The sequence below is a fragment of the Leptidea sinapis genome, chromosome 47, assembly GCF_905404315.1.
Source record: "Leptidea sinapis chromosome 47, ilLepSina1.1, whole genome shotgun sequence".
Classification (NCBI taxonomy): domain Eukaryota; kingdom Metazoa; phylum Arthropoda; class Insecta; order Lepidoptera; family Pieridae; genus Leptidea; species Leptidea sinapis.
Window position 1 is genome coordinate 6,947,637 of NC_066311.1, and position 22,368 is coordinate 6,970,004.

General features: G+C 40.6%; 1 protein-coding gene across 2 annotated transcripts in view; it reads right to left on the minus strand.

Annotated features, from left to right (window-relative positions):
• Window positions 1–7,178: 7,178 nt before the first annotated feature.
• Window positions 7,179–22,368, minus strand: part of LOC126978088 (protein cramped) — a 79,482-nt gene continuing 64,292 nt past the window's right edge. For both annotated transcript variants that reach the window (XM_050826807.1, XM_050826806.1), the window contains exons 17-22: window positions 22,035–22,152; window positions 20,941–21,037; window positions 19,464–19,573; window positions 18,904–19,029; window positions 17,430–17,566; window positions 7,179–16,086 (exon numbers count right to left, since the gene is read on the minus strand). In XM_050826807.1, coding sequence (XP_050682764.1) covers window positions 15,961–16,086; window positions 17,430–17,566; window positions 18,904–19,029; window positions 19,464–19,573; window positions 20,941–21,037; window positions 22,035–22,152 — 714 coding nt within the window. In that variant the 3' untranslated portion in view covers window positions 7,179–15,960. The remainder of the gene's footprint in view (window positions 16,087–17,429; window positions 17,567–18,903; window positions 19,030–19,463; window positions 19,574–20,940; window positions 21,038–22,034; window positions 22,153–22,368) is intronic.

Sequence of the window (22,368 nt, forward strand, 5' to 3'; positions counted from 1 at the left end):
ACTTATTAATTTAATTTATTTTGATTTACTTGTGTAAGGAATTAAGTAATTGACGTTTGAGTTTTTTTTTGCATCACTTTGCATGTATTGTAATAGCAATTTAATTGAAAATAAGAACTTGTAATACCATTCTGTTTTAAGAAGAGCAATCTTTCTTTAGAGTTTCTTGCTTGTTCTTTTCCATAGGAAATCTGCCTTCCGAGCGAGCTGTATGAAAAAATGACATATTTCAAGTGTAAGTAACGCAATTTGCCTACGAAATAAAATATTTTCCGAGAACCTCGGAAACTATTTCCATATTTCGGGATTAAGATTAGATGTTATGTTATGTTTGCTATTTTGTTACATTTGATATAATAATATGTTTGTTGTTCTTTTTCGTAACCAAGACAACGTGTGTGCGAAATTTCTTAATGATCGCTTGAGTAGTTAAGGCTTAAAATCAACTTTAGCATTTATATATTTTTTTTTATTTGGTCCACCAATTGGGACAAACACAATAAATACATAAACACAATATAATAGACAGTAAATACAGTGTCTTCCCTATAAACGGTGGGCACGACTTTTCAAGCATCGTCAGAATAGAGTACAATAGTTGTATATGGTCTTCAAAGTACTTGGTTCACTCTACAAGATTGGGGAAAATTCAAAAGAAATTCTTGTACCAGCTATCTTTTGCAAATAATAAATGTAGAAGTTTACCAAAGTATGAAACCAGATTAGTACATTTTAAAATGGAATCGCTAAGTACTCGTCGGAAAATCTTGGATTTTATATAATACTGGGAAAAAGGTTAATACAATATTGGGAACTCCATCCATGCCCATACCTTTATATTCGTTAAGTTTAATTAACTTTGTAAAAACCTCAGATTCACTGAATGAAATTTTACCTTATGAGGTGCAACTTTCGCTTTCAAGCAGCGACGGAATATTTATATGCGAATGGGTTGCTATTCCTGGGGGCTTAGCCTTATACACTGATTGGGAGTATTCTGAAAATAGTACGCATATTTCTTGTCCACTGGTTGAAATTTTGGAGCCTAGGAGAACTTGGTGTGGTAAGAGCCACTGTTGCGTTTGTTCTTTAAACGTGCAATAACATTCTCTTAACATTTTTTCATATCTATTTCTTAAGATTTCAAAAGTCTCTTTGTCTTAAGGATTTTGATATATCTTCTATGAAATTTAAATAAATATAATATAAAGATCTGAAAAGCTTTCCAAATTGACCTGTGTGCCTAAAAGACAGCCTCGTTGAAGTTAGTGTACCTATAGATTCACGCGCAGGACCACCGGAGCACCGTGGTTCGTTCGTCACGTAGATCTCCATCGCGATCTTGAGCTGCCGACCATCGCTCAAAATTTCAAGGAGATACCGCGACGCTACTTTGATAAGGCGGCCGAGCACCCTATATCTTGGTGAGGGAGGCATATGCTTACACTCCACTAGACCACAGTCTAAACAAACAGAGGCGACCTCGAGACGTACTAGTTGACCAGGACGACAATATTACCATCGTGAACGCGAACACCATCACCGACACCGACACCAAACCAACCACACGGCCCTCGTAGACGTAGGCTCGACCATGTATAACAAACCGCTGCCACTCGTCACTTTAACGATTTCCAGCGGCCGCAACTAGAAAAAGTCCTCGTCCTGTAATCGTTTAACACCACTCACACTCACATCACAAATCACACACCTACAAAAACACTACATACAAATAGTCACACACTTACATACACTCACACATATTTACATACATATATCACCGCAATCGCCGCCAAGTGCGAAGTCTCCTCAAAACTAGAGTCCACTGGACTAACAGATATATTAGATCGTTAGTGATCCTCTCTCCATCCAGCCTAGTGAGCAGGCGGTCCGAGGTTCGAGCCTCCTTTCGAGACGCCCCGCGCCTGTGAGCTGAATTTTCGGCCTCCAAGGCCCCCGCCAAAACGCATAGATGTGGCAACATTCAAGTCCTTAAAACGGGCGGCGGCTATTGACAGCAAGGGGGAAGGCCTGGCAGTTAGCCTGGATAAAGCGAAGGCCTTTGGTCGTGTTTGGAACAAGGCGCTTCTCTCAAAACATCCATAGTTTGGGCTTCCCGAGAGCTTATGCAAGTGAAACTCCAGCTTCCTCACTGGGCGCAGCATATTTATTTATTTAATAGGTACACACAACAGAATTACAACAAATACATAATAAACCAAAAAAAACTATCAGCTAAATACATGATAGGCTGCAACTCCACGAGGGTGTGTACTCAGCATGTTTAGCATAAATTAATAACTATGAAAATACAACAATAATAGCAATTTTAAAACAAGCTTTAGGTAATGTAGTATTATAAAAGAAAAAGACAGAGAAAATATATATTTGGACAAATAGAAGTGAATAATTATGGTAATAATATTATTTTTTTTTAAATTTAAACTAATTAAGGAATTTATATAAACTAGATTTCCATTTACAAACAGATGAACTGTGGATGTCAGGTACTTCACTGATTTCGAGTAGTAGTGCATTGTATTGACGACAAATTCTATAGATAGGGTTATGGAAGGACACGTTATTATTGCAGAACGGAATGATAAAAGGCTGTTCATGTCTTGAAGAACGATTGGGAACTCTTAGATGAATATCCGACAAGAGGGTAGTAGAAATTGTGCCATCGAGTATTTTGTATAAAGTCGTTAGGCCATGCAATTTGCGACGACTCTCGAGGCTCAGTAACATGAAGTGAGATAGCCTTTCCTCATATGTAGTCAGCACCCTTTTTAGACCAAACCTAATCGTCAATACGCGAAGAAGACGTCTTTGAATAGACTCAAGCATATCAGTATATGTATTATATTGAGATGACCAGACAATGGAGGCGTACTCGATTTGGCTCAGGATTAACGACTTATAGAGCAACAGTAAACTATTTGGTGACTTGAATTCTTTAGTAGCTCTATATGAAGCCAGATAGCTTATTACATTTCTTGGCTATTCCTTCATAGTGATATTTAAAAGTTAGTTTTGAGTCAAAAGTAACACCTAGATCCCGTAAAACAAACTTCCGCTCAAGTGGTATATTATCAATTTTATAGTCAAACAAAATTGGGTTTTTAATACGAGTGAAAGATATAATGGAGCATTATTTTATACTTAAACTCATACTATTAGCACTACACCAATCGAGTGGAGTATCAAGATCCAATTGTAGATCAATACAGTCACTAACAGTTTTAATTCGACTAAAAATTTTAAGGTCATCCGCATAAAGTAGGGAAACATTTCTTAGCCTAGGGATCAGATCATTAATATATATAAAAATGATGTGGTGTCGTGGGACACCAGGTAGGAACGAAGTTCCTTCGGTTAATGTAGAATTGACACAAATTGCAAAAAAAATCGTTCTAATATTGCTATAATCGTTATCATATATTAATATAATAATATTGATAATATATACACTACTCGCTTGTGTATGCGACTGTCGCGCCTGCGCACGTCTTATTTAACGGTTTTACTATTACATTTTTTTCAGTTCGGTCGCGCAGCAAAATCCCTATCCCCTCCAAGCCTGCCGTAAGGAACTTCGTTCCAATAAACATCAGTGGGCCGAGATAGGATCCCTGAGGGACGCCGGATATGATAGACTCGTCGTGAGTAGAATCCCTTTAGAGCTACTAATTGACTACGATTGGATATATTAGATTTTATCCAACGTAAGAGGCAACCATGCAGACCCATAGTCTCCAATTTACAGGCCAATATTCTATGATTTACTCTATCAAAAGCCTTTTGGAAGTCAGTATAGATAGAGTCAACTTGACCATGATCGTTGAAAGCTCTACAAATAAAGTCTGTATACTCCATCAAGTTACTGGCGGTTGACCTTCCTTTTTAGAAACCGTGTTGCTTCTGAGTGATATGCGGGTTAAAGTGGTGGTATAGGTGGTCGTAAACTAAGGACTCTTATATTTTGGCAAAACTGGATAAGATGCTTATAGGCCTATAATTAGTACAGTCGCTAGGGTCACCGGATTTGTGTATTGGTATGATGTGTGCCTCTTTCCAAACATGAGGAAAAACACCAGTTTGTATAGATTTGTTAAAAATCAAGTAAAGAGGCTCTATCAGAGCCTCTGAGCAATGCTTAATAAAGTAGGGAGGAATGCCATCTGGCCCAGCTCCTTTGTTGGGATCCAATGCATTGGGTTTCCTTAAAATATCCTCTTTAGATATATGCACTGAAAAAAGAGGATAATTAATAGTAGGCTGACTTGATAAAGAATCGTTCATGTGCCTATCTGGTTCAAAAACTGATGAAAAATACTCGGAGAAGAGTTCGGCTGCGGCTTCACCACCAGTTGCAATTTTGTCGCCAAACTTAATGGTCTCGGGTATTGACGGTCCAAGTCTTTTACTTTTAATATAAGAAAAGAATAGTTTGGTTGAATTATTCAGCGACTCTTCAACACTTAAAGGAATGAGTTATAACAAGCCTTAATCAGAGCCTAGGACCTAGAGCGTAATAACCGAAACTCGTCGAAGTCCCTCGGATTATTGGTTGTTTTATATTTTTTATGAATACGATTTTTCTCTTCTATACAGGCTTTCAAAGATTCTGAAAACCAGATAGGATAGTTTAATCGACCAATTCAGCATACAGATCGTTGTCGACGGTTATTGCTCGAACCCGAAGCCCATGAACGCTGGAGTGCCCCAAGGCTGTTTGCTATCTCCCACGCTGTTTCTTGTGCATATCAATGGTATATTAGACAGTTCCAACATACACTGCTATGCGGACGACAGCACAGGCCATGCAGGTCGCTCTCGGGAAATCGTTGAACAATGCCGGGAGAAACTTGTGTCTTCTATTGAGTCCTCCCTTGAGAAGGTTGCGGAATGGGGTAAATTTAACCTTGTCCAATTTAACCCCCAGAAGACTCAAGTTTGCGCGTTTACCACTAAAAAAATCCCATTTGTCGTATCACCGCTCTTCGACAATACTTCACTTAAAGCCTCGCCTAGTATCGGAATACTGGGTCTCGAAATCTCAAGCGGTTGCTATCTGGAGGGCAAAGCCAAATTGGCTTCGAAGAAGCTGGGCATCATTAATAAAGCACGGCAATACTTCAAGCCGGCCCACATTCTAGCGCTCTACAAGGCACAGGTCCGGCCACACATGGAGTATTGCTGTCATCTCTGGTCTGGCGCATCCGAGTATCAGCTCGACCCATTTGACCACGTGAAACGTAGATCAGCTCGAATTGTCGGGGACCCAGTTCTCTGTGAACGCCTGGATTGCTTGGCGTTGTGTAGATATGTCGCTTCATAGTGTGTCTTACCGCATTTATCACGGGGGAGTGTCCGAAGAGCTGTTTAACCTGATTCTTGCTGCCGAATTTCACCTTCGCACGACACGCCACAAGTTAGGATATCATCCCCACCATCTGGATGTCCTCCGGTCCTCCACAGTGCGGTTTTCAACGAGCTTTCTTCCACGTACTATAAAGCTGTGGAATGCGCTTCCTTGTGCGGTGCTTCCGGGACGATACGACATGGGTACCTACCTTCAAAAAAAGCGCGTACTCCTTCCTTAAACCTGGCAGGGCTCCTGTTATTCCTCTGGTGTTGCAAGAGATTGTGGGCGGCGGTGATCACTTAACACCTGGTGACCCGTACGCTCGTTTATCAAATTCAAATTCAAAAACACTTTATTCATGTAGGTCACAATAATGACACTTATGAATGTCAAAAAAAATATATAAATATTGTTTCTTATTGAATTTACCGCTACTTCGTAAAGGGTTGAGTTAATGAGAAGAAGTAGCAAGAAACTCATTGCCACTCTTTTAAGTCAAGATTTACATTTTAGTTGTTTTACAAATCATTTCAATTACAATATATGCAAAGTCACGCAACAAAAATACTCAAAAGTAAAAAACTGAAAGGCTTACATGAGTAAGTCAAAAAAAGAAAAAAAAAGTAAATTAATACTTATAAACACAAGAGTTATTGAGTATAGTAGATGCATCAATCCACACATACCGTAAATAAATAGAGGCATTATGTGAGCATTTCATAAAATAAAATATATAATAACTTTAACTTTAAAGGAAATAATAATAATAAAAAAAACACATCAAGCAGACCTCCCGGTAACAAGATCATCCAGACCCCACGAGTAGCACCCGTTCACGAGCATGACGCATGGACCAGCCATCGCCTCCCTCGACCATATTTTAGGGAAGGGAACGACCCGCCCCACGTCGCCGCCACAAGCAGAGGCATTTAAGCGAGCATGACGATACCTGCCACGAGAAATCTACCGAATAACAAAACAATTCAAGTTCATCAACATATTATGCAATACTTACTAAATGCCTATCCATAAAAAAAAACCTGTGACGCTCACCTCATCGGCAAATATTAAGTATTAATATTGCCGCAACCGCTAAGCCCCTGCATTTTAAATCTGTAATATCTTCGAAAATATTATTTTAGACTCAAGGGATGAGGACTATTGAGACAACCGCCCATGGACATCCGCAACAACAGGTGTCAAGAGATGCGTTCCCGGCCTTTAAGTTGGGACTATGCTCTTATTTGAACGACCCTAAGTTCTATCGATTCGGGAAAAAAAATCAGCCGGTGATTGATTCCACATAGTAACTGTGCGAGGCAAGAAATTTCGTGCAAAACGCGCGGTTGTGGAATACCAGACGTTAACGTGATGCGGGTGGTATTTCGATCGGGGATGACTTATATAATAATTGTAGGCGGTGGCTTATAGTGAAGTACTGTCTCGCCTTACTGAGTACACCAAGCTTTTCACAGGCTAGTTTGGCCTTCTGTTCCAAGTGACCACAGAACGTCGTCGCTCGATATATCATCGCTCATATTATGTATGTTTTATACATATAATTTTTCATCTTGAATCACTTTATCAACATAAAAAAAACTGCATCAAAATCTATTGCAGATCAGACGGCGGGAAGCGACTTTGTTTTATACTATGTACTTATAACTATACAATATTCATCAAATAATTACTAATTAAATAATTATTTTGATATCACAGTCTATACTAAATTATCAGGGCGTGAATACTTGTGAATGTTTGTGAATTGTTAGTTAGTATATCTACAATAGAGATTTAAAAAAATAATACATTTACATGCTTAACTGACAAATATATTTCAGCTCAAGCATCAACAACGATTCTTAAACGCAACAAATACTACTTTAGTATTCAATGGGAAACAATTTTAGGGTAAAATGTACCTACCCTAGACATATTTTGTACCGAAGGAGTACTTATGGCGTGAAAGCAAACATATATTCGCATTTGTAGTAATATTAGATAGGATTCAGCGACAAACATACATACAAAAGAATTATATATTTAAAATGATATTTATTCGTGTTCTTCTATCTCAATAAAACTTACATAACCATATACCTACTTAATTTTATTCATATGATTATAACTATAAAAAGACAAATTAACATAATGTTATAATAATTAACAATGCATACAGAAAGTCTAAATTTACAACATTCTATAATAATTAAAAATTGGTGATACCCACTGACCGACGTAATACATTCCCAGGGACTATGTTGTACGTCTTGCTCCTAAAGATAAATTGTGTGTAATATTCTTAGTTATGCCTCTTTCCAGCCTATTCTCAATATTAGTTACAACAAGCAGTCCAGTACCTTACGTTTTACTCCAATTATTAGTTCAAGGTTTGACCACAAACGAAAGATATCGTCGAACTAAGGCCGGCAAAATGTATACCTTCACTATTAATAGTCTTCGGTAAACCATACGAACCACTGACCTCTACTATATACCACTGGACTGGCAGCTGTCAAAGTTCTTTTATGCCTGTTTGGTATTCGCCATTTTGGCGCTGTTGGCCATGTAGCGAGAGTCTACTAAAACTAGTTATGCCAGCATCAGCAATCATCGATAGATGGTGGGAAACTATTAAAAAAAATGTGTACTTTATTAAGTTGAAAATAACACGGAAAACGAACGAGATTAATTCAAAATGCAAAACACTCCAGAGTATTGTACGTTCCATCGCAGCCGTTTGTATTATACGTCAAAATTAGTTTTCTGGAAGCTCGCGAGTGGCACTTCAAATAGACACAAAATATTTGTTGTCAAACATATTATGGAACAGCCTGTCCTGTGGTATTTATACAGGTATATACACACTCTTTCTCTTTCATTCTTCGCCGCGATTCGATATAATATATGGTATAATTAAAATGAGGATAAACAGAATGAAATCTTGATTTTAAAATAAACAAACTGACCAGATTTTAAATAAGTTTGATAAATACATATGTGATTTGGCTACTCACTTTAACGTATTGACTGAAGTCTGACTTCGTACTGACTGCACGAATTGCTCGATAGTATTAACGGTACTGACCATTGTCAACGTAATAAAATGACAGTTCTTGAGTGACCTAGCGTTAATAATAAAAATTTTAACAAACTAAAAAAACAACCGAATTCAAAAACACTATTCCAAAACAATAGATATAATATGGACTAAAAAATATCGTATTTTTATGCAATCTAATTAATGAATCTAATTCCAGTTGAAGAGTTCCGTTACTTTGTCATGGATTCCGTAACCAAATTACTCACCAAACTATCTTAGAAGTATATCCTTTCCAATAAAAAAAGAATCATCGGAATCGCTTGGCGTGATATTGAGTTATTCGTAAATTTATCATCCACTTTGCTAACAAACATAAAAAAAATACCGACGAATTGAGAACTTCCTCCTTTTTTGACGTCGGTTATCTGAAAAAAAGTATCATCGTTTTAAAAAGTTAGCATCCCATTCTGAGCTGTTTATTAACCGACTTCAAAAAAGGAGGTGGTTCTCAATTCGTCGGTATTTTTTTTATGTTTGTTACCTCAAAACTTTTTGATTTTGATAATTCTTTTATTTTAAAGCTGGTGCCTCCCGTGTGGTCCCATTGTAATTTGGTCCAGATCTGACAGTGGCATCCATGAGTAAACCATAAAAGTCTTAAATTTGCAATACATACGAATAGCAAAGTAATAAGATAAATTAACGAATAACTCAATATCGCGCCAACCGATTTCGATGATTCTTTTTTTATTGGAAAGGATATACTTCAAAGATAGTTTGGTGAGAGTTTGGGTAGGTTCTGATTACGGAATCCATGGCAAAGTAACGGAACTCTTCAATTAAGCGCTTACGTTCATTGCTGCATTGAAATATTTAGTATATCTACACATATTTAGACAAATTCTTAGTTAGTGTACTTGAAATTAACTAAAAAATAAATTAATAAAAAAACAACCGACTTCAAAAACACAATTTCAAAACAATAGACATAATATGCACTAAAATGTATTAAGATAAGTGCGTATTTTTATACAATCTAATTAATAAATCTAATTATAGTTACGATTATTGTAATTTTTGGAGTCGGTGGCATCCAAGATAGGTTTGTAACTACATACATAGTTATAGGAGAGATGTGCGTCGTGAGGAGGCGAGAGGCCAGAGCGGGTCGCTGCGGAAGGAAACCGATTCCAAAAATAACAATAATCGTAACTAGAATTTGATTTATTAATTAGATTGTATAAAAATACGCAATTATTTTAATACTTTTTAGTGCATATTATGTCTATTGTTTTGGAATAGTGTTTTTGAAGTCAGTTGTTTTAGTTGTTAATTTCTTTTTTCTTTTATTTTACAAGACACCTTTAGGCTGGATTTAGTGCTCCACCGACGGAGAGCGCTGACATCAGACGAGCGTATCGCGTACCGTGTGTTTAGTGATCAGCTGACAGCAAACTTGTTTGAACGTGTACAGTGGCAAAGAAAAATGAATCCATTTGTAACCTCTTTAATATGTGCGTACGACTTAAGCAAACAATTACAGAATAAAAGTAGGAGAAGATCATGTTCTTTCATTTAATACAGAGCTGGAGGAACAACTGCCCAAACCCTCCATAGCCACGACTTTTCTGCCGAACACTGAGGCTGACACAGTCGAAGAGGCACTGAAGCTGATCCGAGCGCAAAATGCGGGACTGAACACCGAACACTGGAAGGTGCTCCACGCGAGGGAGGACAAGGGAGGCCAAGTGGTCACTTTTTCCTTGGACGATCCCTCCGCGGAGACTCTGAAAGAGTCCGAGTGCAGAGCTGCCCTTGGTTTTAGAAAGATCAATTTTAAGATCAAGGGGGTCTCTGAGGGTTCCGCAGCAGTGAGTGGACAGCAATCCACCCAGACCAGCGGGCCTGTGCGACCGGGAACATCCGGGATCTCAAGGACCCCGCAACGGCCGGCTGCCCCCACAACTACGTTCCGGGGCAAAGAGCCGATGTCGAGGAACGTCTCAGGTCCCCTCAGGGGAGGGAAGGATCAGAGTCGGGCTAATTCTGGCCGCGGGCGGAAACACCCATACCAGAAGACAGACCGACCTAAGCCTTCCACCTCCGGTGGGATCCAATGACGCACCGCAGAAATAGGGCGAGGATACTCCAGGCAAACCTCCACCACGCCAAAGCTGCTACTGCAGTAATGGAGAAATGCCTTGCGAGTAGTGAAATCCTCTTTGCCCTACTACAAGAGCCGTGGGGTAACACCGGCAAAATACTGGGACTGAACACCGCTGGTAAGTTAATCTACAATACCAGCGGATCAAAACCCAGAGCTTGCATAGTCTTCAACAAGAACACTAATTTCTTACCTGTTACAGAGGTCTGCACCGACGACCTTGTTGCGGCGTATATCTGTTTCAAAGGTTGGGAAGGCACCAAGATGATCGTTTGCTCGGCGTACCTTCCATATGAAGAAGAAGACCCGACAACAGAATTGGCGAGAGTGGTCGAGTATGCACGACGCAACAACGCCGAACTGACTGTCGGGGCCGACGTCAATGCGCACCACACAACTTGGGGAAGCAGCGACGTCAACCACAGAGGTGAGCAACTTCTTAATTTCTTAGACACTAACGGCCTACAGGTACTAAACAGAGGTAATAAGCCAACCTTCGTTACCTCAAACAGGCAGGAAGTTCTAGATATTACTTTCGCTACCGACAACATTGCCAGGCGAATATCAAACTGGCGAGTCAGTGATGAAATTTTGCTATCGGATCACCGACACATAGCATTTGACATCTTGGCTTGCCTCGAAAAACAAACATATACGTTTAGGGATCCAAAGAAAACAAACTGGACTGTCTACTAAGAGAAACTCAGGAGTAATTTGGAGAATATCCCTAAGCGCATCAGAACCCTGGATGAGCTAGAGTTGGCAGTGAAAGTAACCACGGATGGCATCACTGACGCCTACGAGGCTAGCTGCCCTCTCTCCTTACAACACTCAAATAGGAAAGTGCCTTGGTGGAATTCAAACTTGAACAAACTAAGGAAGAAATCCAGAAGGCTGTTTAACAGGGTTAAAAAGACCCAAGAATGGGAACCCTACAAAGAAGACCTAACTGATTACAACAGAGAAGTTAGGAAGGCCAAATCAGCATCATGGAAAAGGTTCTGCGAGGATTTATCTAAAACTCCCCAAGGATCCCGAGTACACAAACTGCTCGCCAAGGACAAACCTAGCCAAATCGGCCTGCTTAAGAGACCAGATGGATCTTTTACAGCCGACGAGGTAGAAAACGTAAGAGTACAGATGGCCCACCACTTTCCGGGGGCTACCCATCAACCATCTGTAGCAACGCCTACACAACGGCCTTTTGGCGAGGACTGGCGTAGAGCGGCAAAGATAATCAGACCCCGGGATATAAGGTGCGCCATCAAGACTCTGAAACCCTACAAGTCAAGCGGTCTAGACAACATTTTTCCAGCGCTTCTTCAAAAAGGCTTGGATATCCTAGTACCGCTACTAGTCAAAATATACCGGGTAAGCTTTGCCTGGGGCTATCTTCCAGAACAATGGACTAGGGCTAAAGTACTATTTATACCTAAGGCAGGCAGAAAGGACTACTCCCTGCCAAGCTCCTTCAGACCCATAAGCCTTACCTCCTTTCTCCTGAAGGTTTTTGAGAAAGTCTTGGACAGACACATAAGAGAGGATGCTCTAAGCCTAAAGCCCATTCATAGTTCTCAACACGCCTACTGTAGAGGCAGGTCTACAGAAACGGCCCTTCTACAACTTGTGGATAGAGTCGAGAAGGCGTTACAAGACAAACAGATTGCACTCTGTGCGTTTCTAGACATTGAGGGCGCCTTTGACAATACCCCGACAGACACGCTAGTGAAGGGACTAATTAACAAAAATGTAGACTCCACCACTGTCAAATGGGTAAGGTCAATGCTCTCAAATCGCAAAGCTCTAATCTCCCTCCATGGGACATCACTGGAGCTATACACTACGCGAGGTTGCCCACAAGGTGGCGTTCTTTCGCCACTTCTATGGACACTAGCAGTAGACAAACTACTTAGTAAGCTGGCAGAACTCAGGATTGATGCACTAGGGTACGCAGACGACCTAGTTATTATCGTCAGAGGTTTCTGCCAAAGCCTACTAAGCTCTATATTGCAAAAGGCGCTAAACACCATCTCACAGTGGTGTTCAGCCAACAAGCTGTCAGTCAACGCAGGGAAGACTGTTATTGTGCCATTCACGAGGAAACGGACACTTAACAAACTGAAGTCTCCCACCTTGAACGGCTCTACTTTGGAATTCTCAGCTGAGGTTAAGTATCTGGGAGTCACATTCAACCAGAAACTCACATGGAATTCTCACATCGACAAAGCCGTGAAAAAGGCTAAAACAACCTTGGGTGTATGTCGACGTCTGGTAGGGAGACATTGAGGAATGCACCCCAAGATCCTCCTATGGCTATTCAAAGCAATTGTGAGACCAACAATCACATACGCCTCCATTGTGTGGTGGAACAAAGCCAACCAGAAAACAACTGCAGACAGACTAAATAGCCTGCAGAGGCTTGCCTGTATGTTGGTAACCGGGGCCATGACGTCTACTCCTGGTGCGGCCATTGAAGCAATGCTAAACCTACCGCCTCTTCCACTGTTCATACAGCAAGAGGCGAAGGCAGGCATGCTGAGGGCAATCGCCCAGGGGGGTTCATGTAACTGGATGTCGCAAACGCTTAGGACCTTAGAGGACTCAGTTCTGCGAGACCACATATTAGGCATGTTACCTGATCAGATGATTCCACAATTAATCTCTGTTAAACGCTATATCGTGGAACTAAAGGTAGTTCCACGATATATGTGTCCCTGGAAGGCCAGGGACGACTGGATGAACAACAAAGTCACGTGGAAGGACGGGAGCCTCATGTGGTTCACCGATGGGTCCAAAATGGAAAATGAAGTCGGCTGTGGGGTCTATGGAGAACGCCCCAGGTTTAAATCCAGCACAAAGCTGGGAAGATACCTCCATATTTCAAGCAGAGGTGTACGCCATCCTGGAATGCGCGGAAACCAATATCCAAAAAGGCTACTTCAATCATAACATATACATTCACTCTGATAGTCAGGCAGCATTGTTGGCTTTAGACGCTGACTTGACGTCGTCTAAGTTAGTCAATAATTGCGTTGAATGCCTGAATTCATTAGGCATGAAAAACAGAGTGATTCTCAGATGGGTCCCAGGGCATGCCGGAATCATAGGCAATGAAATGGCCGATGAGCTCGCAAGAGCTGGGGCTAAAGCAGTCCGATATGGTCCGGAACCCATTTGTGGACTGCCCAAGAGCGCCATCCGACACACCCTGAGTAACCAATGTAAACAAGAAGCACTTAAACGCTGGAACAACTCTTCAGGTTTAAACCACTCTAAAGCACTGATAAGGGCATTCAACAGTAGCTATGCGAATGAAGCCCTATCATTGAACAGGAAAAATCTATGCATACTCACTAGGATGCTAACCGGGCACTGTCGCCTAAACAAGCACCTCAGTGTGGTCGGCATCAGAAGCGACAAAGCTTGCAGGTTCTGCCTTGAGGATGATGAAACACCTATTCATCTACTCTGCGACTGCGGCCCACTAATGCATAAGCGTAACACAATCTTTGGTAACTACTTCGTACCACCAGATAGTGTTTGCAACACTCGCGTCAGGGAACTACTGCGGTTCGTAAAGGCGACAGGGCTTGACGATGAGCTTTAGTATGAGTGGCGAACACAATAGTCCAATTCTGGACGCGGTGTTACTAGGAACCTTTTAGGACCAGGAAATAGCCACCCTCTTCAAATAATAATAATAATATTACAGAGCGCCTAATTGAATCAGAATTTTGTACAATATTTAATAATTTTTGTTTACGATTTTTGATTACGATATTACGCACGTGCGTACGGCCGGTTGCTCGTATCGCACTTACCTAATCGCCCTAGCGAGCCCTAACGCGTCAGCGGATCGGCGTACGCCGGACCGATGATTCTCGTCAGCGCAACGTAGCCGTACGCGCGTAGCAATTCATCAGAGCTGGATTGTACGCCATCATATATTTTCATTGTTATAGCTACGGTTGACCGACGGTGAGCTCTGACGTCGAGCACCAAATCCAGCCTTACACAACGCCGGTCTGTGCACACCTTCAAATAATGTAGAATGACAATTTTTCTTAAAATTTAAACAATTAGGTAATAATATCGATATTAATATTATATTATCGATTATTTTATTCGAAATAAAATAAATTATTGTAAAACATGAATGCAAGGCAATGTGACAAATAGAATAATTATATTAATACATAAAAATGATAATGTAAATAAGTAAAATTTTCGGCAAGGGCCGAAGTTCGCTCAAATTATTGAATGTCACATAAAATACATTCTTTCCATAAATTATAAAATCGTAAGGCCACATGATACATTATTAAGTTTCATTTTCATTATTATATATTGTGACATTAATATAATATTTACATTGTTATTTTTTCTTATAATACTAACACTATATTTTTATATGTATCCAGGGCTGAACAGAGCCGTTTTAATAAGAAACAGCTCTATGTTACTACTTATAACGCATCGGTATGAGCTAATTCTATATACGTTAGTACACTATAACTATACAAAAGTATGAGTAATGTGTGATCTGTTTAACATAAAATATTATGTGAAAATAGATCACACAATGAACGGCACGAGAGTAACTGTACAATACAATATATTTACTCTTACTTTACGGTTGGGTGGGCGAGTGATATAGTTCAGTACATGATAATTATCCCATACGGGTCCTTAAATGATCTCTTTTATATATTACATTATAATAAAATAACTGACATTACAACTACTCACACTATGTAGCTGTGCAATGTATTTTTCAAAATGTGTTCAAATGTATATATAAATCGGTAATATGATCTATTTGTGAAATCTAGACTAGGTATAATATATATTTTTATCTCTGAAAAACTGAAAGCGAAATTAATACACAATTTGTTTGCTAATGGTTATAAGCAAAGCGTTATGTAGTTGTTATCCATGATACAAACATAGAAACATCTAGAAATAAGAATTGTTAATTTTTCATTTTAAATATTTCTCGAGCGGCTTTTCGCAATAATATTTGAAATTAGGTACAAATTTGTACCAAAATTTATGGAAGCCAACGCCGATACGTCTTACCAATTGAGTCAATCGTCCGAGTGAAACATCAATCGTAAGTCTTGGTATGTCTTGTACAACTCCCAGGTTGTGGTTTCATCTGTAGGATCTACTATACTTTTGATATCCTGCTCAACCCCAATAATTGCATATTAGAAAATTTACTTGAGATATCACTCTTTCAAAACTATGCAGTCGAGCTCCACATCATCCCTAAATTTTGGTACTAAATAAAATTGTATATTTAATCCCAGTAGTGATATATCACGACTGATCTACAAATGCCTACAAAAACTACTTATAAAAATCTCCTATTTGAACGGTGTCTCAGTGTTTGTCCAGGGCAGTGTCATCGGGTACATTCTCGTCGGTGACCTCGGCGGCCAGATCCGCAAATTTGGCTACATAGTCCACGCTGGACTCCGCCATCAGCGATTGGAGCTGCGACTCCACCTGTATTGAACATGCACCCCTTCTTTATTGATACCAAATGGGCCTCACTCAAGGCCAGATTTAGGCTGCATTTAGTGCTCGACCGACGGTCAGCGCCGACGGCGGTCGAACCTAGCGCGTACCCGTAAAGAAGAATGATATCCTCTTTAATATGTACGTACAACTAACGCAAACGATTACGGAATAAATGACGGAGAAGATATCATGTTTACTCAATTATTATAGAGAGTGAAATTGAAGCAGAATGAATTTTATACGATATAATATTCGAAATTTTCAGAAAACGAATTTTTGTTTATAATTTTTGATTATGCTGTTACGAACGCGCGTACGGTCGATTGATCGGTCAGCGTCGCACTGAATGCACTTATTTATCGCCATAACGCGTCAGCGGACCGACGTACGCCGGACCGAAGAACTCAACCGATGACTTTTATCAGCGCGACGTACCTGTACGCGCGTAGCAATTCATCAGCGCTAGATGTACGCGTTCATATATTTTCTTTGTTATAGCTACGCTTGACCGACGTCAGCGCTCATCGTCAGTCGAGAACTAAATACAGCCTAAATGGACATTCACCGATGATCATTAAAATATATAAAACGATTAGATATTATGCTTGTAGTGCGCGCATCGCCAAACTTAGTGTCCTATTCGCGACACAACTTATCAGTTAGCAACGTGAGCTAGTCTTTGTAAAGAAACGTTTCTTTACAAAGACTAGCTGTCGTCTCTATTAGGTATCCATACTTGCCATGGGGCTAGACAAGTGTAATATCGACAGAGTACGGGCGTTGGTGCTCAATTAAACTTGATAAACACTATTTACTCTTTTTGACGGGGTATTTACCATGATTCAGAATTTTTCGAAAATAAAACCGGTACTGGTTACGATAATGAAATTCGACGAAAACCGGTTCAATTTTGTATATTATGTATTAAGTAAAAAGCTGTCATTTGACTATTATATACAGGAAGTTAAATTTTAATCATACGTGCCCTGCCCTATACTTCCTCGCGGCATAAAACAAATATGTAAGTCTCAGGTCCAAGGATGTCGTAAGAGGCGATAAAGGGCATTTACCAGAGCGATGCTTTTTTGCACAGGATTGCGGCTATATTATGGGTACCACAACGGCGCCTTTATCTGCAGTGAAGCACTAATGTGTAAGCATTATTGTGTTTCGGTCTGAATGAGACTTATGTCCCAAGGTGACGAACGCAATAAAATTGAGGTGCCACACAGAATTTTTAGGCTTTTCAAGAATCCCACAATTACCATCAGCTGAACGTCCTGCTCGTCACGTCCCTTTTGTCATAAATTAAAACACGTATTGATTACCCCGAGTTCAGCATTCGGTCTGCCGTCAAGCTGATTTAGGAAAGAGCTGAGCGAGAAGTCCTGCACCGAGCCCTCGAGCCACTCGTCCCGCAGCAAACGCGACGGAGACAGCGACACCGACTCCGTGCGTAGGAAACCTTACAATTTCAATCACTTTTGTTAACAACAAAATCAATTTGGGGGTACGCTCCTTTGCACAGGATGCCGGCTAGATTATGGGCACCACAACGGCGCCTATTTCTGCCACGAAGTAGTAATGTGTAAACATTACTGTGTTTCGGTCTGAAGGGCGCCATAGTTAGTGAAATTACTGGGCAAATGAGACTTAACATCTTATGTCTTAGGGCCACGAGCGCAATTGTAGTGCCGCTCAGAGTTTTTGGGTTTTTCAAGAATCCTGAGCGACACTGCATTGTAATGAGCAGGGTGTATCAATTACCATCAGCTGAACGTCCTGCTGGTCTCGTCCCGTATTGGCATAAAAAAAATAATTGAATACGGCGATTTTTTTTTGCGCAAATCCATATCTATCCAATTGTTTCGTTTCAATCGGAGTGTTATTGGTCTACAATCAATTCGACACGTGTTTCGGTTTGCCAGAAATGTACGTCCCGTGCCAGAATTAGGCGAATCAACATCTTTGGGAATGCCCCGTTTAGAGGCGAAACACAGGTGCGAATTGATTGAAGACAAATATTAGCGGAAATTACATTCAAGATAACTCAAAAAAATTGGATAAGAACATCAAAGATCGGGACAGGCCATCTGGGCACAGTAGTTGTTCTATTAACATATTATGCTATGAATATTTACTTAGGCTCCAATCCTGGAAGGTGCTATTAATTATATGATGAATATGAATGTTTGTTTCCGAGTCATGGATGTTTATTTGTATTTATGTATATGTACACACAATGAAGTGATGTTTCTACGTAACGCCAGGTGAACGAGCCGTTCACATGGCGTGAAAACTACATCCCCGACAATTCGAGCAGTTCTGCGTTGCACGCGGTCAATTGGTTCGAGCTGATACTGGGGAGCGCCAGACCTGCGCATTGTGGTGCCCTGTGGCTGGCTTGAAAAATTACCGTGTTCTATTTATGACATCCGACTTCTTCGATTCCAATTTGGTTTTGCCCTTCAGATAGCCGAGGAATTGGCAATCGCTCGAGATTTCGAGACCCAGTATTCCGATACTAGGCGCAGCTTTAAGGGAGGTGTTATCGAAGAGCGGTGATACGACAAATGTTTTTTTTAGTAGTAAACGCGCAAACTTGAGTCTTCTGGGGGTGTTACATTTGCAAAGGTTCATTAAAATAAACGAATGAATTAAAACGAACTTGAGAAGATAGCGGAAAGTGGTTTACCACTTTCGACTTCTCAAGAGAGAACTTGATAGAAGAGAACAACAATTTTGTAATAAATAACGATGATATTAAGAAAAACATACGAATATAACATCTATCTATCTCACCTGTCATGTCAGTTTCACTGTCATTTTGTTTAATTTCGATCTTCGAAGGCAGCGAGCTGTCATTTCCATCTCCGTTGGTCTCAGCTAGCTCCGTCTTCACGTCTTGCCTCTCGATCTTTACATTATCTGAACAGAGTAATTAAAGAATAACTCATACCTCAATTAACAACGTATACCACATCCATATAATATTGTAAATACCATTAAATTCAGTACAAATCGTGGCACCTACTTTTGATGCCGAAACAAGAACTATGAAATAATTTTGACATAAAATTGCAAATGGCCGTGTTTCTGAAAATTATTATACTTTGCTCGGAAAAAAAAATTCGCAGCAACAAAGTTTGTGGTTAATAATGGTGATAGCCAGTACAGCACATAATTCAACTGAAATGGGACAACTACATGCGAACGTAGTATATGTACCCCACTTCAAAATACAAACTATACTATAATATACTCCTTTTGTGTTTTAAGTCAATGGAAGATGCTTGGCTTAAAAAAGGTTTGGGCTGCAAGTCCAGATAGGCCAGGAGCGGATTATCAATAATGGTACTTGCCGGCGGTGTCCGTGGGGTTGTCTTCGGGCGGGTTGATGGGAATCCTCCTGTCGCCATCGTGGAAGAAAAACTGTCCATTGGATTCCGTCAGCACATAATACGCAGACAAACTGTAAGAAATATGTTCAGTTAGGTTATTGGTAAGCTCAGAGCTGTTCATGCAAATACAAAATACTACGTTTCTCTTTTTACTTCATTATATATTGTTCACGCGAAAGCCGCGTGACGCAAATGCAGCCAATTGACGTACGAGATACCTGAGTCGGCTCGCGTGTGTATGTGTGTGTCGACTATAGACGGTGAACTCACTCGCAACGTGGTAACCATACCCACTCCAACCTACTCATCGGAACAGGAGCACACGCAGGACATCCAGGTCAGGTATCCCATTACCATTCCTTAACCCATAAGTTTTTTTATATATAAGAGGGGGCAAACGGGTAAGAGGCTCACTCTTTTTTGAAGGTCCCTAACTCGTATCGGTTCGGAAAAACAGCAGCCGATAATTGATTCCACAAAGTGGCTGTGCGAAGCAAGAAATTATGGAAAGGTTGTGAAATGACAGACGTTAACGCGATGCGGGTGGTACTTTGCACGTAATGTCTGGTGGTGGAATTCGGCCGCTAGAATCAACCCAAACAGCTCCTTTGAGCACTCCCCGTGATAAATGCGGTAGAAGATGCAGAGAGAACCCACATCAATCAAGCCGATCGGGAGACGACTTGATCGTCGATGATCCGAGCCGCTCCTCGTTGTATGCAATGGAATTCAGTCAAATTTAAGAAGCTGGTACTGGGGAGCACCCACCCAGAGGTGAGAACAGTACTCCATGTGAGGCCGAATTTGCGCCTTATATAGTTGCAGGCTGTTGTTTGTAATGAAGTACTGGTCACCTTATTGAGTACACCAAGCTTGGTACTTCTCTTCCAAGTGACCACGGAACTAAACTTCGCCCGATATATCGACGCCACGTATGCCAATACAGGCTGTGGCAGTTAGAGGAGTGATCTCGAATCGAGGGGATATGACTAAGGGAGACTTTTTAGCTGTGAACGCAGAAACTTGTGTCTTCTTGGGGTTGAATTGGATTAAATTTTGGACATTGGACATGTTGGCACGGCCGGTGTATGAAGCATACCCTGTGCTGTCGTCTGCATAGCAATGAATACTGCTGATTTGCAGCATATCATTGATATGCAGAAGAAACAGTGTAGGGAATAGCACGCAGCATTGCGGGTCACCAGCGTTTATGGGTTTTAAGTCAGAGCATACACCGTTGATAACAACCTTGATGCACCGATCTGCCAAGAAGCTAGTGAACCATTTGCACAAACTCTCGGGAAGCCTCTAGGATCTAAGATTTACTACCTACACCCATGGGTTTATCGGTCACAATATATTACAATATTATTTTATATACTTGCTATCTGTTGAACTCCAAGGTCATCCTACGAAGTCTGCTATTAACTATACTCACTCAGCGGTAGAAGTGGGAGCTGGCGGCGGCGGTTTTGGCAGGATTCTAACCGGCGTTTGAGGAGACGAGTTCGGTACCAACTTTACTGGGATTAAATCTGTGGGAGTAAACATTAATCTGTAGAAATCCCTGAAAACCTGTAAATTATTCGTCCATACCGCACTTGTCAGAAAATTTCACATCTTTTGTACAATCTCTTTAGATTCATGTTATTCAAATTCAAATATTTTTATTCAAAATAGGATGTGATATCTTATTGAAATTCAGAAACTAATAACCATACCAAAAGGTATGCCTCAAACGTGAGATGAACTAGCGCAACAAACTCAGCGGGTTTCTTTTGTTTTTCATAAAAGACATAGTTAAAAACATTTTCTGGGGTCTTACTGTAAAAGGATATACATCGCCCCATAATAGACTGACTAACTCGACCTAACCGAGTAGTAGGCACTATAAGTATGTCTGTTCCTGGTGTTAACATTATGGTTATGACAGTTTCTAGCAAATTCACTTATATGCCTATGTTCTTGTTGATGTTACTTCATACTCGTATAACTTAAATTCCAGTGTCCATTCTTGCAAATTCTGTAGTGCTTCATGAAAGCGTGGGCGTCGGTCACATACCAGTACATCTGTATATCGTTTCTCGTCCTAACCCGTGAAAATGTTTCTGCAACATTTTCGGTGAATGATACAATAAATATCTACATAATTTGTTATATTTAAAGGGATAACCCTCAATTCTGGGATTAATTAAATTGAATTTGCAAACAAAATTTATGAACGACACGGGACACAACCTGCGAGTTGAACAAGACATACCAAGACTTACGAACTATACGTCACACGATCGTTTGGCTCGATCGGTATCGATTAAAAATATTAGTTTCAAATTTAATTTAATTATCTACATACTGATCTGACTATGTATGATATGATTGACTGATTATCTATGACGATCTGGTCAAGATAGCCGGAATAGGTTGGATGAGGGCAGCGCAGGACCGACCGTCATGGCTATCTTTGGGGGAGGCCTTTGTCCAGCAGTGGACTTCCGGCTGAAATGATGATGATGATCATGATGGTCTACTTACTGCTGGTTGGCGGCAGTTTGGGCAGCAACGGTAACAATCGTTGCACCACGACACGCTGGGGGACTCGCGGTCTTCCGCGGCGCCACGGTGGTAGACCCTCCAAGCTCCATTCACGTTTCTACACAGAACAAATAACAGCTGTTTAGTTAACAACAAGTAATTTGTTATGATCACCCTCACTTCTAGGATTAACACACAAATAAAATTTAATGAACGATGCGGGACATGAGCGTTGAACAAAGCATGCAAGATTTTATGACGATTCGTCACTCGAACGGTTAGCTCAGTTGGTTAGAGCACTGGCACGGAACGCCAGAAGTCGAAGTAGTAGAAG